The 9863-nt window shown below is 42.6% G+C and overlaps 7 protein-coding genes across 7 annotated transcripts; 2 read left to right on the top strand and 5 right to left on the bottom strand.

Annotated features, from left to right (window-relative positions):
• Positions 1-675: 675 nt before the first annotated feature.
• On the bottom strand, positions 676-1141 carry SNOG_16522 (hypothetical protein; the record flags this gene model as incomplete). The annotated part of the gene is made up of 2 exons (XM_001806581.1): positions 676-900; positions 932-1141. The coding sequence occupies 2 exons, from the start codon at positions 1139-1141 to the stop codon at positions 676-678; spliced, it is 435 nt and encodes a 144-aa protein (XP_001806633.1).
• Positions 1142-1729: 588 nt separating this feature from the next.
• On the bottom strand, positions 1730-2296 carry SNOG_20187 (hypothetical protein; the record flags this gene model as incomplete). Its single annotated transcript, XM_001806580.1, has 1 exon — positions 1730-2296. One exon carries the CDS (start codon positions 2294-2296, stop codon positions 1730-1732), a length of 567 nt encoding a protein of 188 aa, XP_001806632.1.
• Positions 2297-2777: 481 nt separating this feature from the next.
• SNOG_16521 (hypothetical protein) lies at positions 2778-3313 on the bottom strand. Its single transcript, XM_001806579.1, has 2 exons — positions 3227-3313; positions 2778-3160 (listed from the first exon to the last, which is right to left on the bottom strand). The coding sequence occupies exons 1-2, from the start codon at positions 3289-3291 to the stop codon at positions 2956-2958; spliced, it is 270 nt and encodes an 89-aa protein (XP_001806631.1). The 5' UTR covers positions 3292-3313; the 3' UTR covers positions 2778-2955.
• Positions 3314-3922: 609 nt separating this feature from the next.
• On the top strand, positions 3923-4793 carry SNOG_16520 (hypothetical protein; the record flags this gene model as incomplete). Its single annotated transcript, XM_001806578.1, has 3 exons — positions 3923-4358; positions 4445-4605; positions 4671-4793. The coding sequence occupies 3 exons, from the start codon at positions 3923-3925 to the stop codon at positions 4791-4793; spliced, it is 720 nt and encodes a 239-aa protein (XP_001806630.1).
• Positions 4794-4961: 168 nt separating this feature from the next.
• SNOG_16519 (hypothetical protein) lies at positions 4962-5144 on the bottom strand (the record flags this gene model as incomplete). The annotated part of the gene is given in 2 exon segments (XM_001806577.1): positions 4962-5062; positions 5081-5144. The coding sequence occupies 2 exon segments, from the start codon at positions 5142-5144 to the stop codon at positions 4962-4964; spliced, it is 165 nt and encodes a 54-aa protein (XP_001806629.1).
• A 409-nt stretch (positions 5145-5553) lies between these two features.
• Positions 5554-5982, top strand: SNOG_16518 (hypothetical protein; the record flags this gene model as incomplete). The annotated part of the gene is made up of 2 exons (XM_001806576.1): positions 5554-5650; positions 5921-5982. 2 exons carry the CDS (start codon positions 5554-5556, stop codon positions 5980-5982), a joined length of 159 nt encoding a protein of 52 aa, XP_001806628.1.
• A 365-nt stretch (positions 5983-6347) lies between these two features.
• Positions 6348-6884, bottom strand: SNOG_16517 (hypothetical protein; the record flags this gene model as incomplete). Its single annotated transcript, XM_001806575.1, has 2 exons — positions 6348-6750; positions 6814-6884. 2 exons carry the CDS (start codon positions 6882-6884, stop codon positions 6348-6350), a joined length of 474 nt encoding a protein of 157 aa, XP_001806627.1.
• Between the last annotated feature and the right edge of the window lie 2979 nt (positions 6885-9863).

Raw genomic sequence — 9863 nt, 5'->3', positions numbered from 1 at the left:
ACTATATACTCTTCTTCTTAATTCTAGCTTAAAGCGCAAATATATAAGTATATATTTTCTTATCTTATATCTCTTTTTATATAAAATAGTAAGAATCTCTAAGTTTTTAAGGCTAATCTTAAAGAAGAGTACTTAAATTCTCTTCTTTACTATATTCTCTACTTTAGAAGAGACCTTTATATAAGCTATTCTCTAACTCTAAAAGCAGCGCTTTAATATATAGATATTAATCTATATTATATATATATATTATAGAGATACGTAGCAATCTAGGCAAAGATAAGACTCTTATAGTAGAGCGTATAAAGTTCTACTTAGTAGAGTATAAGATTAATCTAAGAATAGCCTGCTATATTATCGTACGTTTACAAAACTATATTAATTACTATCTAAGATATATACCTAGCATATTATATAGGTAAGAATAATATATTAATAAATATAGAGCTTTAATAGGGTAGTTATTACTTATATAAGCAGGGAAAAGCTAAAAATTAAGATGCGGGCAGAATTTTGTCTCTCTACCTGCTAATCGGCCTCCGTAATAGGCTCCTGATTGGCTGGCTTGAGTAAACTTAACACCACAAAAGTATCGCGAGACGAGCAGCTCAGCAACCCCAAAAACCTCACTAATCTTGCTAAATTCTTAAGCAAGACAAGCAAGTCAATCAATCTTTATCCCTTCGATTGAATTGACACCAAAAATGGATGAGACGAGATTGACTTGATTGAATTGAGTAACTTAAGCAAGTCAAGCAAGCGAACCAATCCGGATTGCTTGTTGCGGACTCTGTACACAAGCTTCTTGTTCAGCCAGCTGCTGCTGCACTGTCTGCTGTCCAGCCGCAGGTTGCGGTTCTGTTGGGTAAACAGCCGCTCGAGGCGGCTGAGTAGGTTTGCCTGCCGCCTGTTGGGATGGTGCAGGGCGAACTGTCGCGGAAGATGGCGACTTGGGCTCGTCCGGGTTATTCTGGCCCGTGACGACGTCTTCGAACTCATCATCGATCTCCTCGAAACGTTGTTCAACCTCAGGCGTCTCTTGGATCCGTTGGGCATTCTTCTGGTTGGAGGGCCCAGCTTGGGTCTGAGTATCAGGCAAGCTGCCCGATGCTTGGGCACGACTGTTGGGTTGCGCCGACATGACGACAGAGGGTGTCTATGTGGTGGAGAGCGATTCGAATGTCAGGATCACAGATCCGGGGAGGGTCCACATAGGCAGGCGCAAGTATCAGAGAGATCAAGGATGAATACAGGGTGACTGAGATCGATTGTCTACCCAAGGGGTGGGATGTAACTTAGACGAATCGCTACTGAACCGTAGCGATCCAGGCAGGAATATATACGAGCGGGGTATGCTCGCCTGACCCGAGCGCCCCATAGTAGCCCAGTACGGGCTACTTCAGCCCCATGGTCCTGACAATAACGGGTCTTCTCACTCCGCTATTTCTCAGACCTTGACAAAGAAAGAGAGGGTGAACAAAAAGAAAGCAAAAACATACAACAGCGGGGACTCGACAGTGATCACCCACCTGGCTACTAATCCGCCGGTATTCTGCTTAAATATTGCTGAGCGGAAGGGAAGCATTGCTTTCAAGATCCTATGGTTATATGTGGAAGATATGACCATTGAGGCCGTATATATTGAAGGTTGTGGTGAACATGACATGCGATTGGGCACATTCTGGCATAGTACAATAGATAACAGGAAGCACCTATTTATCGACTCTGTCTAGACCGCACACTGCACAGTCAAGGGCGTTGATAAGTACATCCTAGCGATTGATTGATGATAAGCATGTCTGAGCAGCACGCACTGCTTCTCCTCTACATGCAAAAGAATACAACGAAGGGCCCCTGCCTTGCCCTGCGATGAGTTACAAGAGCGAATTGGAAAGAGGCAGGGGCCAGCATCCTTTATAAAAGACCATGATTCTGTTCTCGACGCGCGCGCTGCTAGCAAGTCTAGCCTTACATCAAACGTTGCACTTGAAGCTTCCGATCCGCCCCTCCGTCTGAAAGTCAAAACACCCGTTGAACTGGTCAACCTCTCCAAGAGCTTCTGGATACCTGTCCACACTGCAGTACTGATCGGCCCAGAACTGGCACCCTCGGCCACCGCCTTCGTCGCGAAACGCAATGCTGGTGCCGTATGCTGGCTGGCCGTTGTTTTGGCAGTCGTCGTTTTCGAAGCCGCCGTCGTAGTAGAAGCGGCAGTTGTCATCAGGAAGCCCGAAGCCGTGACATTCGACGTCGTCGCCTTCGAAGCTGTAGTAGCTCTCTGGACTGAGGCCAGCATCGCAGAAATGTGATTGGTAAATCGTCAAATCGTACGGGTCTGCGGTCGTCGTTGGAAGTTGAAGAGTGAGAACCGCAAAGGCCCAGAGTATGGATTTGCTGGCGTGCATGATGATGGTGAAAGTAATGACTTTGAAGATTTTTGGCTGCTTTTGAATGTTGGAGAAAGACTGATTTGTGTTGCTTCAGTGAAAGAGACGCAGACGGAGACTTATATCAACATAAGAGCTGCTATGACACCTTGCTCGCTGACTTCATTGAGTTTGAGTAGTATGCAAGATGTGATGCTGGATCGTGTCATCATGTCGAAAGTGAAGTCATGTTCTGCAGGCAATCCGCTGTACCCGTCTTGGTGAGAGGTGATGTTACATTAGTGAAGTCGAGGTTCGTCAATGACACCTTTGCTAGACTGTAAGAAGGAGGCGTGTTGGAGCGAAGGATTTGGGCACTACACAGCGCAAATCATATTGGCCTCTTACGTCGAACGAAAACCCAGGGATAGTCTTAGACTAAGCTTGTACAGTCTGAATTGAGACCTCGCTCGGCTCTCTCGGCCGGGGAAGAGTTCCCCGAAGTTACTTTTGCGGCGTAGTCCAACCCTCAGCGTTGCCATCGTCTCTGCCTGCTTCTTCACCCAACACTTGTTCTGTGCCGATCTTCTCAGGTAACCCCAACAGCCACGTCGTCATCGTGTATACAAGAATAGCAATAATGCTCGAAAGCGTCCAAGTCCCGTAGGACCCCCAAAATGTGAAGTCGCTCTGCTTGTAACCCGCAAGCTGCATCGACGTCATCCGCAAGAACCCAGTAAGAGACCCTATGATCAAATAATCTTTCAGTCCGACGCTTGCTAGATGCATTTTGACTAACTATTGTTAGATTGTGAGTCAAATGTTTGAGAGCGATAATGAGAAGTAGTTTGTGCACTCACAGTGGTTGAACGTAACTAGCTGTGAAAAAGATTGCGGCTTTGGACTCGTCTAAGACTATGCTCATAGAAAAAGTGTTGTAGGTGATGTTGCGGGATTCGGAAGTTCGGCTGCCTTTGAGGCAGGACTGCGGCGTAGTCCACAGATGTAGACAATGCGGGGTTGGGAAGTTCGGCTGCCTCTGTAGGCAGGGCTGAGGCGTAGTCTATAGATTACAGATTTAGAAAATGCGGGATGCGGAAGTTCGGCTGCCTTTGTAGGCAAGATTGAGGCGTAGTCTACAAATGTAGACGAAGCGAGGCGATCTCCTCCACTTGACGTCACTAGCCTCGAACTGCGATTGGCTGGCCTCCACGAAACCAATACACTGTCAACACCTTGGCGCGCATGCTTTCACATTGTTTGCTAATTATTCTCGCATACTCGGCATGGAATTGGCCTTTTTTTCCAACCTGGAAGAGAAGATGATCGACATTCTACCTTCCACGATATAACATGGTTAGCAATGCAGTTCCCACAGACTCACTTGTATCGCAGGGACTGACTGCAGATTCGGCGTCAGTAGCGGAGAGACACGGTGAAGGATTCCCGAGAATTATGACTCGGATGATCAGGCTTTGAGTACATATAAAGGGACAGGAAAGTTCAATTGAGTCGGACACACACACAACTTCGCATGATCTAACACCTTCACAAACATGCTCTTCAACTCAATTCTAGGAGCCTCCCTCCTTCTCTGCATTTGCCATGCCGCTCCCTCCCCACCCGACGCCACGCGCATGCGCATCCGCAGCAATCACGATCCCCTCATCCGAGACTCCATGATTCTCAGCCACCTCGAGGCGACCACGGGTCTCAAGCCTGAACGCACGCAGATGCTCGACGGCGGAGAATACGAGGAGTACTTCGTAGTCGAGCCCACGGACTACGATGCCGCATATTTGTCGCTTATGGCCTCGAACAACGCCTCCTCCGTTGCCGAGATCGGTTTCTCGCACAACGAAAACGCATCAGGACTGCAAAAGCGCGATATCGTTTACAGTGCGCTGTGCTATCAGGAAGGCACAATGGGCTATGTGCAAGTTATTGGTCAGGTTCTACCTACTATCTGTACTGGGTTTACGTTCGCAGTGGGTACGTCGCACTACTTCCCGTCCGATACGATACGCTTGGCGCGAATCAAGCAACTGAACTGACTTTCTGTAATTAACGCGCCACAGGGTACGCTGGAAAAACTCAGATTATCCGCCGGTACGGACTCAACGACGTCAACGGCAATAGAATGGTCCTTGTCGTCTCGTACGCGTGGCATGGCTTCGCTTTTGCGAGCGCGAATGCGTGCGCAAGCACGCTCTCGTACTATATTAGCGAGTATTGCGAGGTGAGCAAGGGACCACCTGCCATCATTGAAACAGACCAGAAAGACTGACCGGAGATTTATTACAGAACGAGAAGAACGGCCGCGAGACAACTCGTGGCGGATCAGTCACAGCTGAGCAGGAGAACAATTGCGATTCTTCCCCTTGTCCTGTTCGAGCTGATGCCAGCATCGACCCGCGCCGTGCGTGAGTAGGTAGATTTAGTGTTAGAGGGAATAAGAGAGAAGGGATGTCTGTATTACGAGAGCCTTCAAAGTACTGTAGAATGCATTTCAACGTTTCAGCTTCGCGCAAATGAGAGGCCTGCAGTATCCATGAACAATGAACATCCCGCTCGTCTGGCTACCCATTGATGCTCTTAACATCCGGTTTCCATACTTGTCAACAAGCGAGCCGGATCGTCCAGCTTGGTCGGCTTGATCGATTCTATCAAGCGGAGCGCCGGGCGTGCATCGAGGACTAAAGGGGACAGCTTACCTCGTGAAGGTAATGCAGCATTTCCTCCCCCCTGCATCATTCTCACCGCGACTTTCTCAGCCATCACTCACTCACTTTTCCTTCCTTTTCCTTTCCTTTCTTAACTTTGTTCCTAGGTACTCGCCCGCCGCTCCGATACGACCGTGACGGCACACTGTCACCTGCAGCCACACAAACATCTCCTCCTCCATGTGCTGCAAACTGAACGACGACCGCGCTGGGAAAGTTCCTGATGTGCGCATGCTAAACGGCTTGTGCTAGAAGAAATACCAGGCATACAGCTCGGGTGCTGGTGGGCGAAACGTCACGACGTATCGGCGCGGCAGCACATGCACAGATCCTAGGTACTTGAAAAAGTTCGAATCGGGTTGGATGGCTTGTGCTTCGCAAATCTAAGCTATTTGGTCGCGAAAGGGAGAATGTGGGCTGACGTGTAGGTATGGTAGAGTGGCAATCGTACCTACGGTCCAACCATGTCCGAATATGGCGAGTGCCCGTGTGTTACGAACCCAGAGCTCCTGACAAGGAACGAGGACAGGATGGCCAACGGATCGCACCAGCTGCGGGGCTGTACAACAGGGTCACGTGACATACCGTCCCGCCAAGGCATACCATCCAGCCAAGCCTATGGACGGTACATTGTCCATGGAAGGCACGACAGTTCTCCTTAGTATATAGATCTCCTCAATGAGCGTCTATCGCTCATTGTGTTCAACTTCATAGAGTACCTTACCAGTACCCTTTGTACCAATCTACACTTTGGTTACCGCACTCGAACCACAGTCCCCTCTGTCTGCATCAGTGCACCCCTCTTGTACTTAGACTCTGACTACTACTCAGTATCTGTACTTGAACCACCGTCCTACGATCCCTTTCGCCCATCCTCCGAGAACCAACCGTAGAGCCTTCGGCACACGAGACTTGTCTCCAACCAAGGGCCTTCACAGCTTGCGCCGTGGGAGTCTCTAGGATAGCAGAGTTGTCACCAGCCTCGAAGCGGCGGCGCATGTCCTTGAGACGGTCCAATTCGATCTTGGCATGGGCATTTGCCAACCAAGCTGTGAGGGATCGAATCACTGGGTTGAGGTTGAATTACTAGCTAAGGAGCACTTCTGTAAGGTGCGGGGTCTATATACCTGACTAGTGGGGGAGCTAGACCCAATCGGGCACGAGCGGAGGCATGGGCTAGGATCCATCACATCCACACCAAAAACAGCCTGACCAATTCTCAAACTTGATCTCCTCCTCTATCACCTTGATCTGCTCCTTAATCTCCGTGCTCTCTACACGCCAACATCGCCGTAACTATATCGTGATTGCTCTGGCTCTCGCCTGCTGCCTCGCATGTCGCGCACCGATTCGTCCAATGCGCCAGCTGCCTGCGCAGCCACTCTACGTCCGCGAACTCGTGCTGTCGCTGCTGGATCATCGTCTGGCGTGGGCCTTGTCGCTCACGCTGCTGCTGCTTCAACGTTATCCGCGCCTCTTCTCTCTCGCTCTCTTCGTCGCCGCTCTCCCCTGCCCCTATCTCAACGTCGCTGGGTTGCTCGCTGTCGCTGGGTTGCTCGCTCTCGCTGGGTTCCTCGCTGTCCTCCTCGTCTGCCTCCTCTCCTCGACAAACGTCACACCTCTCCTCCCCTTCTTCGCATCCTACCCGCTCTACCTCTCGCCTGTCTAAATACCCGTCTAACACGACCCGCCTGCACCGTGCTACGCCGCTCTCTCCAACGTACAATTGCACCAACGCCTGCTCTGCCTCATCCTGACTGTCTTTGGCGGCTCGCTGATCGCCACTCTGCACCATCATAATCGCCTCACTCGGCAATTCATCTCGCCCGGCTCTGCCGCTCTCCTGCGCGTAATCTAACACGCTAAATAAACTAGTAAGGCTACTAGTAGAGAAGTTAGTAGTAGTGTTAGATATGCATTTATAACCTTCCTTCCTTAGTAGTATATAGTTCTTTAAGAATGCAGACTCTCTTCTTATGTTATATTATCCTTATAGAACGTCTTAGTTTCTAGTTATTAGCTCTAAGTCTCTAGAAGCTTAATTATTCTTACTTAGGCTAAAATCTTCTTAAGAGTGCTATATATAAGATTATCTATTAGGTCTTTAATTTTACTATTAAAGATTATTTCTTTATTAAAGACTATATTATAAGTACTACTTATCTTAGCTATAGAAGAAATCTATATATAGTAGATATTTATTAATTAATATTCTACTAAGTAACTAATCTAGGCCTTAGAATTAAGCCTTTATAGTCTTAACTTTTCTTAGTAGATATTATTTATTATTATAAAAGCTTTGCATCTATAATATATTTTATAAGTAAGTTACTACTCTAAGTAAGTTGCTAACTTCTAACTAGCGCACTATCTATATAATAATATTATATAATATCTTAACTACTATAATGCTAAAATATATATACTAAAGCTAATATATAGCTTGCTATCTTTAATATTAAAGCATAATATATATAAAGTATTAATTAAGCTGCGTATATATATAATATATCTTAAAGAATACTTAGTAACTAATATGCTAAAAAGCGCATATAATATAACTATAAAGTAAACTTAAAGTGCTTAAGTAAGACTAGAAAAGAAGGCTATAGTTTAAAGAGTTCTTAAGTAGTCTAAATAAAGTCTTATGCTCTTAAGATCTATTATATAAGAAATAGTAGATAAACTTCTTAGATTATAAGGCAGTAACTTTATTAGTAAGAACTAAATTAATAACTTTATTAAGTAGACTTCTAAGCTCTATAAGCGCTAGAGCTATCTATATAACTATTACTAAGCTACTTATAAGAATTCTATAGCTATCTAGCGCTAGTTTAACTTAATATAAGAGATAAAACTAAAGTATAGAATTATAGATAATAATATCTATAATTTTAATAAGACTAAGTTTATAATAAGTAAGATATTATTATAAATAGTTATTACTAGTTTAGAAGCAGCTAAAAGAAAGAAGATTATCTAGCTAGATAACTATAAGTAAGTTACTATTATCTAAGGCGTATTAGCTATAGGTTATATACTTCTACTCTTTATTATCTTTATAAGCAGCGTACTTATTAATATCTAGTTTAAAGATCTACTATATAATTAGATTCTTAAAGTAAGCTCTAATAGCTAGATAAATAATTAGCTTAATCTTACTTAGTTAAAGCACTTTAATAAGTATATAAAGTTAAGTGCTATAGGTGCATACTAGCTACTTATAATTAATAGCTATAAGAGCTATAGCTTACTTAAATTCTAGAATCTTTATAAAGAGAAGAATATTATTCTTTAGTATATATCTCTATATTTATTATACTTATTATAATCTCTTAATATTAGTTACTTTGCGCTATTAAAGCGTAAGTATAGTAACTAGATCTTAGCCTTAGTATATAACTATATATATTTTATTAGTAAGAAAATCTTTCTCTAAGAATTTAAGCTAGCTTTTAAATAGTCTTTAATAGTAGAGAATATTAAGATAGGCTTTAGAGGTACTAAGCTAGTTCTATATAATCTAGAAGCTATTCTATTAAAGCTTAACATAAGATTATAGACTCTAGTATAGTTAGCTTTAGCTACTAATTTTATAAACTATATTTTATAACTATTTATTTATTCTAGATATAAAACGCAAACTAGAGGTATTATTAAAAAATAAGCTAGACTAAAAGAAGAATAGTAATTGCTCTCTACTATTAGCATAAAAAAGCGTTAAAAAAGTATAAAATATGTAATTTAGTATTAGTTAATAGTTCTAAGCAAGGCTAGTGTAGGCACTACTAACTAATATCTAAACTTCTTAAAAATTGCCTTAGATATAATAATAACTACCTCTACTCTAAGCTAAGCTTAAGAGGCATAATTTTTATAGTATACTTAACTATAGAAAAGCAGTATGCGCAGTTACGCGCAGGTTAAGAATAGATTTTATATTAGTATCTAAGTGCTATAGTCTTCTATCTCTTTATATCTTTATATTACTATTACTATTACTATTATTATAACTATTCGTTAAATATTCTATAATCTAACAAATATTAAGATATATTCTCTCCTTAGTAATCTACTACTCTTTCTAATACTTAACCTTACTAGATTACGTTATATTGCCTTTAATACTATTAAAGCCTAATAGCTAATATATCATTAAGATTATGCATTTAAGCTTATCTAGATATATTAGCTTACTAGCTATATTTAAAGGCAGCTAGTAGATAGATAGCTATGCTGCTACGTTGTTAATATTATAGAATTAGTTCTATAAGTTAGTTATTAGCTCTCTTGCTACTAACTACTTCCTTATATAATATAACGTTAGTTATATTATACTATAAGGCAGCAGTAGCGTTATATACCTCTATATTATAGATATAATTAAGATATACTAGCTAGAATATGCGCTGCTAAGTTACTCTATCTCTAGAAATAATTCTTATATAGATAAGAAGAGTAATAAGCAAGCAGGTAGCTATACTTATAGACTAGATAGCAGAGTGTTACGCAGTAATAGATTCTTATAGCTATAAAGAAGAATTTTCTTAAGAAGCTTTAGAAGCTAGTAAGCGTTAAATAGATAGCAATAATCCTAAGAGCAACATATTTAATATAGCTATTTGCAGAGCACCTGCTGCTATAGGTACTAAGCAAGGTAGCTTATTAGCAGTAAGCCTATCTATTAGATTATAGAGTTCTAGAGTATTAGTATTTAATATTTAATGCTAGGACTTATATATAGAAAAGTTACTTAACGAGAGCAGAGAGGGCT

This window comes from Parastagonospora nodorum (assembly GCF_000146915.1).
Source record: "Parastagonospora nodorum SN15 chromosome Unknown scaffold_49, whole genome shotgun sequence".
NCBI classification, from domain to species: domain Eukaryota; kingdom Fungi; phylum Ascomycota; class Dothideomycetes; order Pleosporales; family Phaeosphaeriaceae; genus Parastagonospora; species Parastagonospora nodorum.
The sequence above is the reverse complement of the archived record's forward strand: the minus strand, read 5'-3'. Positions and strand labels throughout refer to the sequence as shown.